At 32.3% G+C, this 7,641-nt stretch overlaps 1 protein-coding gene across 1 annotated transcript; it reads right to left on the bottom strand.

The window, feature by feature from the left end:
- Nucleotides 1-5,139: 5,139 nt before the first annotated feature.
- Nucleotides 5,140-7,641, bottom strand: LOC102590450 (U-box domain-containing protein 4-like). Its single transcript, XM_006356799.2, has 2 exons — nt 6,496-7,641; nt 5,140-5,507 (listed from the first exon to the last, which is right to left on the bottom strand). The coding sequence occupies exons 1-2, from the start codon at nt 7,474-7,476 to the stop codon at nt 5,418-5,420; spliced, it is 1,071 nt and encodes a 356-aa protein (XP_006356861.1). The 5' UTR covers nt 7,477-7,641; the 3' UTR covers nt 5,140-5,417.

The following is a 7,641-nucleotide window of genomic DNA, read 5'->3' as shown; positions in this document are numbered from 1 at the left end:
GAAAATGAGAGGAGGGGAGGAGAGGGGGGATGTCCATATCGATGACGAATGAATGAGCTAGCCCAAGCCTAATTTAACACAATATGATAAAGTTAACGACATAGAAATCCTAGTAGGGACAAATAAAATTGGGATTGTATAGGACATGAAGCATGTGGGAGATCTAGTGAAGCATTTTGATGTCGTGTAACATTGTTTGTCTACAAAGTTTTAGGTCAGCCTTGTGTTTTTATTCAAAAATAAAAAAAAGGAAAAAGTATTTTTTTTAAAAACTTTTGAAAAAGCCTTTTAAAGTCTTTTACTTTTCAATCTTCATTGATTTTTTTCATAATGGCTATCTATTTCTATATTTCACCCAACAAGATACGGATCAATCAAAAGAGTTTACCACTTCTTTGTTATAAAAATGTACCGATTAGATTATAATAGCATCCATAAGTTTTATTGACAAGGGTAAACAATATACCTAAACTATTACACAGTACACACACCATTGAGGTGTGTTTCTCAAACTAATAAGTGATAGTCTATGTATGAAACTCACACTCCCAATAGTTTAGGTATGAAATTAAAAAAAAAATAGCTTAGGTGTGTTTTTGGCACTTATAAAGAGATGAGGATAAAAAACACACTTAAACTATCTCTTTTTTTTAGTTTCATATCGTAACTATTGAGAATGTAAGTTTCATACCTAAACTATCACTTATTAGATTGAGAAATGCACACCTAAAATATTTTATAAAAGAAAATAGTAAGATAAAAAAAAAAGGAAATATTACCATTTTATTTGTAATATTATAGGAAAAGGGTCTGAAATATATCTGAACTTTGTCTGAAATTGCTGTAACAATACCGAACTTTGGAAATGACCTTTTACCCCCCTGCACTATTTAACAGTGTATTTTAAAGGTATAGATGTGCCCACGTGGACATCATAAATATTGCATCATTATAAATAGTAACGTGTCCACGTGGGCACATATATACCTTAAAAATACACTATTAGATAGTGCAGGGCGGTAAAAGGTCCTCCATAAAATTTAGTATCGTAACAACAATTTCGGCCAAAATTGAAGTATTTTTCGGACTCTTTTCCGTAATATTATTATAGAATATAAGCATTGTGATCAATAGAGTGTCTGGTTTTCTGATTTTCCAAGTTCTTATTAATTATTATATGCTTGCTAAATGCTAATAATAGTAGAGGTATTTGACTTCGTTAAAATTTGTTGTTAGGTAAAACTTAACCTTCCCTATTTGTACTTATTATTTTTTTATTATTAATATTAAATTAAAAATATCACTCAAAATAAATACTTGAGTGGTCCAATAGTTGTATAGTGATAGTAGTATAGTACATTACTTACACTAATAAGGGTCCCGTGAATAATATGTATTTCTTCGTCCTTAATCAGATATTTTAAATTTGAATCTTGCTAAACACTGAGTCACCTTTGTTAGAAAATATTTTACTGGTGCGAATTTGGATTTACTTAGACTGCAATGCAAGTACTAGACACCAGATAAGAGGAAAAAAACACCACTTATGTGCGAACTAAGAATATTTCCTCAGATTTCAATGTGAATACTGGACATCATACACCGAATAAGAGGGGAAAAAAATCACTTACGAATTTTCAAAAGGGGACCCTTAGTTTTGTTTGTAGTTGCTTATTGTCAATAGAGTCAAAACGTAGCACTAGTGGTAGTAATCTATAGTAGTAGTTTACTTGTTTAAATCAAGGCGTTTTCTCCGCAATTATGTATTTTTCAATTTCAATAGGTAAAACGTCTACACAACTTGAACATGTTATGCCATAATTAAAGCTTTAAATATTGCATTTTTTCAACTCCTTATACTATGATATTTGACGTTTATGAAATAGCTTTAACAAGGCAATCATGGTAAATGAGAATTTAAGAAATTGTAAAAGTAGTAGCAAGTCTCATCATGAGATATATGTACATTTCTAACAAGGGGCAGGTGGAGAGTGGTGACATCGATTTATCTGAATTCGATATTTTTGACATAAAGGATAAATTTATGTGTAATATAAACAAAATTTTGTAATAAATGGTAAATTCATAATTTTAAAAATAAAATAAATTCAATGTGAAAAAACTTTATTAATTATAATCAAGAAAAATAAAATTTTGATTCCTCCTCTATCGTGAAGACTAGGCCATAGCATAAAGAAGGAAACTCCCTCGAGCGAATTTCAACAGCCATTTTAGAGTAACAAAACTCGACGGAATTGATAAGACCTATACTTCATAGCCAAAAAAATTACAAAGTTTTCTTATCCAAAATCCCCGTTCTTCCTTCATGGATTCCTCTCTTTAGTTAAATTTTTCGATCTTGCTAACGATTTTAGAAGCTCTAGATTGTTAACTTGGATCGGAAGATTTAACTAAAGAAGAGGAGGCATGAAAGGAGAATGAGGATTTGAGACAATAGAACTTTGTAATGAAAAGAACCAGAATTAGCTTGAATTGATTACAAAAGCCTAATGCCGCCCCTATTTATACATGTCTACAGATGCGTTTAGATATATCTACAAGAAATTTTTTTGATAACTTTATCTTTCAACCATCTTAAGAAGATTCTAGAATTTTTAAATCTGTCTTCAAGATAAATATCTAAGATATTACAATCGATCATTCCAGAAGCTTCCTAACTCGAAAAAATTACCTAACGCTTCAGTCCCTCCATTGACCGATCACTGATTCTAATGAATTCTTTTTGTATATGCTTGTCATATTTCAAATTCGAGTACACTAAGTATAGTTATTTTTCCTTCTAAAATAAATTTTAAGTTAACACAAAATTTAAGAAAGTAAAAAAAAATGAATAACTTCAAATCTTGTGGTATCAAACTAAAGGTACATAGAATATATCAAAATGTTCTATTAGCACGTCATATAGAAATTTAAAACTAAAGAGCTGTCGAAAAAGAAAAAGAGACATTAATTTTAAAACACACTAGAAAGAAAAATAGGACAAACGAATTGAAGCGGGAAGAGATATATGTTTCTATTAAAGGGTGCAAAGATCCACAAACACGTTCTTGATCTAGTATGGTTACAAATATGATAATAGATTGCAAATGTTCCCAAGATTTAAAAGAAAAATTAAAGAAGGCATAGATACATTTGATTTAAGTTTGATCTGTTCACATGTCCAACGAAGATAGGTTAATATAAGGGCCCAATGAAGAGTCATTTCGAATCAAAGAAGACACTAAAATACATACACACACCAAGCTTCATTCAACAAACAAACATGTTTATATAATTTTCAATTTATGTCCAATCAATAATATAGATTTATAATGTTGCACACCCATGTGATGAATAGACTTACATACTGTTTGGTATATTATGATCCGTTCGTGTTAATTTTTGTTCGTCTGATTTTAACTTGACGATAAAAATATGTGAAATGTATAAAAATATTTTTTAACCTTATAATTCATGTGGAAAATTAAAATTAAAAAGTTAGTCTTCAAACCTTTCTGTGATGCATTTAAAAGATTAAAAAGTTGCCAAATAAAAAGACAATCCTTTTTAAATGAAAAAAAGAAGGTAAAGCAAGCGAATTAATAGTAAAACTTCGATTTGCCAAAAGTAAAAAAAGACATTACTTTCTTTCGTAAACTTTAAATTATGTCGAACAAAGTGACATTAAAAAGTATATCTTGTTAAGAATTCGAAATGGGCATTTGGTCTCTATGGACTTGGACAATTCTCCCTTCATAAATTAGCTTTTGAGGTTGAGTTAGGCTCAAGATCTATCTTTACATATCTAACTTTGAAATCTTTGTTTGAAGTCCAAATCAAAATTCTAATTTCTACCCTTTATTTTATTTTCTCCTATGTCCTAGGGGTGTGCAAAAACCGAACCGATAAAAGTGTTATTGATTTATTATTATTGGGGTATTGAGTTAACGGTTTTTAAAAAAAATTTATTGGATTATCGGTTTGGTATTGATTTTTAATATTGTGTTATTGGGTAAACCGATAACCCATTAAGACTAGTAATTTACTACTTTTACTTGTACATATATATTATCTCAATATCTTACTAGTTACTATCTTTGTCCTTTAGCCTTCAATTCACACTTCACAATGACTTTGAGTTCACAATTTCACATTATACAAAACGTTAAAATATAAAGTAAGAACCCTATTCTTCTTAATTTATCTTTGTGTTACACTTGTATAGTTCTTTTCATGTTTGTTATTATTGTTTCTATTTTAAGAGCATTTGTAAAGTTACATTATTGTGTTTTCGCATCAAATTTATTGGAAAAGTCATATATTTGTTTTATAAGTATTTTCTTATTGGTTAGACCAAAAACCGAACCGTTAAGGACCAAAATCGATAAATTGAAAACCGATAAACCGAACTAATAATACTTAAAACCTAATCGAACCGACCGATGCATAGAAAACAGGAATGATCTAATATTATTTGAAAGTTGAATTAATAGTAAAACTTCAATTTGCCAATAGCTCGACCAATAAAAAGGGGTCAAAATGTAAGGAAATGATATTAATATATTATTCATGTGAAAAACTATTCATACATTTAGATAGGTTGGTTGTATATAAAAAAAAATTATTTCTTAGCACATAAAATTTAATTAGTGATGAAAAAATATACTTGTTAATAAAGATAAGATAATGAATGTAACTCAACTCTAAAAGCTAGATCGTGAGAGAAAAATTGTCCAAATTCAGATAAGTAGACCGTAAATGGACTTTTACCTACTCTCACACTTGTGTGGCGATGTCAACGGCGGCAATTGGTAAGACATCATTGCAAGACGCAAAAAAGGATAATTGGTCCAGACAAAAAATATAATTAATTTATATATAGAGGCTTTGGAGTGAACTTGTCAATTGACGTAATTCATGGGGCTGGTGGTGTAAGTAGTCGATTAATTGTGAAGAAAGAAAACCAAAGAGATTCTTCGAGACGCTTTGTTTATATTGGCATTATATAAAAGGATTCGTGTAACAAAGACTTTACTTTTGCTTTTTCACGTAGCAGACCTTCATTTGTTTAAACAATACGCCACTTATCAAAAAGGAAAAGGAACAATCTGGATACAAGTAAAAGGTAAAGTATAAACCAACCAACCAAACAAACAAAAAGTAGAATTTCATATCACAATTTCAAGAAAGGAAAAGAAGTAAACACAAGCCGTGGCCATAAATCAAAACCCACCAAATTTACAAAGCTTTTTACTACACTACTACAACTAACAGAAGGCATTTACAATTTTCGATTTTTTTTTTTTAATTTTTAATTATTTTTTTTTGTGTATATTGTCCATGATAATTTGTGCTTTTGTTGGACTGGTATGATACAAAGAAAGAAACAAAAGAGAGAAACATGTAGGGACACAAGTTCAGACTGGCACACCAGAGGTTCTTGCTACTGCTGTTGCAGCGCCGTTACCGGATCTTGGTTGCCGTAGAAGATCAATCAGTTTCTCCGCCTGTCCCCAATTACAACACACAAAAACACTCATTATACAAGTATACTATAATAAAATAACAATTATGTTAATCTAATATAATAAAACACCGTTCCAATATTACAGATCGCATACTATACCAGAGAGGTAAATAACACAAGACAAGCCAAACATTCATGAGGTTTTGGGAGATCTCATGCTCAACCAACTTGACCAGATAGGAAGGTTTAATACTTTAATCTAATACAATATACTTTATGCCTACTTAAGCAAATAAATCAAATTATTTATACACTCACCTATACCACTTACTTCAATCTCTAAATAATCTTTTTATTTATGTTTTGTCTTCTCTTTTTCCATTTCTTAATCATTAGGTAACAGGTAGAAGGATGTACTTTTGGGATAAAAGAAAGAGTCAGCCATACATTTCATTATATTTATTATACTATAATAAATTAATATATGTGTGAGAAAAGTTAGGAGTATACATAAATCAGTCTTAATTTGGTCACTAACCGTGTGGCCAAGAGAAGGCCAAGTAATAGGACTACAATTTGAACTTTTAGGTAGGAGTATTAATCAAAAACTAAGAAGCTATTAGACAAATGAACGAAATTTAACCAATAATTTCTTCCCTAAATAGCTATAGACAAATGGGAATACATTGTTCAGAAACGATTACTTCATCCACCTAACAGTAAAGATATGTCCATGTTCAGTTCCCCAACACCAATAACTTTTTTTCGCAATCTCACAAAGTCACATTTCTTCTTAATTCTATTTTTTCAACAATTAAAATGAGTCTCTGTGATAATAACTACTTATTATATGGCAATGTTAATAAATGGATTAACATTTAAGTGCAATCAATTAACAATTAATAATATCTTAATCTAATAATCTCAAGCCATTTAAAGATATGTTTGAATTCTCGATATTCGTTTTTGATATACTCGAATCTACGCAATAGAAAATAGACTTTTTTTTTAAATATATTTGTTTTTACCTTTCGTTTGGCGCGACTGGTTCCGGACTGTGACAGAGCGACGAGGGGAGGAATGGCTCCTTCGCGAGCCACCATAGTACGGTACGCCACGCTATCCTCACATATCTGTAACAGAATGGCAACGGCAATCTCCTTCTGCCGTTGTGATCCGACCTCTACGATCTCCACCAATACCGGAATTCCACCTTCGTCCACCAGTGCCGGCCTTGCCTCCGCCACTGATATCAATTCGCTCACAACGAACGCCGATTTATCCACCATATTTGAACTGAAATCCGCCATTAGTTCTACCAAAGGCTTCATCACGCCAGCTTGTACTGCTCTCACTTTGTTCTCTTTCACGGAACATAGAGAATACAGAGCAGTTGATGCATCCTTTTTGCCGCGGAAATTTCCAGTTTCTAGAAGGTTCACTAGCGGAGGAATTGCACCTGATCGACCGATTGCGATTTTATTCTCCTCAACTTGCGATAGCCGGAGAAGAGCGCAAGCGGCGTTCTCTCTGGCTGTTGAGGTTCCAACTTTAAGCGCTCGAACTAGTGGTTTAATCGCTCCTGATGCAGCGATAAGCTCCTTATTCTCATCGCAAAGAGACAGATTGAGAATTGCCGTAACGCCGTTTTCCTGAAGCTGAGGATCGGTGGAGGAGATAAGCGAAATCAACGGTTTAATTGCTCCAGCTCTAGCTATTTTGATACGATTTTCCGGTTTATTCTTCGCGAGGAGTCTAATTTCAATCACCGCTTGTTTTTGCTCATCGATTGAACTAGACTCGAGATCGGAAACGAGTTGTTCGATTAATTCATCAGAATTTTCCGACGCACAAGCCAAAAACAACCGCCGGCTTTGAGAAGAAGCGGTTGGAAACTCACCGGATATATCACTGTTGCAATCGCTGAAAGCTGAGGAACTTCCATTGATACTGAGATTGGTGAAGGTCCGTCCCATATATGTGAAATTCGATTGAACTTCAGTCTCCATCGTCGGAGATTATGCTTTCACTTAATCAGCTATTCGTCGTCGCCGTTAAATAATCTCCGGTGAGTGTGGGGAATAAAATGAGAGACTTAAAACGACCACGTTTTGGCGACTGAAAGCGTGAAAGAGTAAAAGGAAAGAGGTTATGTTTTTTGGTCAATGGGAAGA

This window comes from Solanum tuberosum, unplaced genomic scaffold, assembly GCF_000226075.1.
Source record: "Solanum tuberosum cultivar DM 1-3 516 R44 unplaced genomic scaffold, SolTub_3.0 scf00226, whole genome shotgun sequence".
Taxonomy (NCBI): Eukaryota; Viridiplantae; Streptophyta; class Magnoliopsida; order Solanales; family Solanaceae; genus Solanum; species Solanum tuberosum.
This window is presented reverse-complemented; position numbering and strand designations above follow the sequence as displayed.

Excerpts from the sequence above, each read along its gene's own strand:
- LOC102590450 (XM_006356799.2), bottom strand. The coding sequence starts at position 7,476 with ATGGAGACTGAAGTTCAATCGAATTTCACATATATGGGACGGACCTTC. Across the intron at positions 5,508-6,495 it reads CCAGTCGCGCCAAACGAAAG|GCGGAGAAACTGATTGATCT; the intron begins GTAAAAACAAAT and ends AATTGGGGACAG.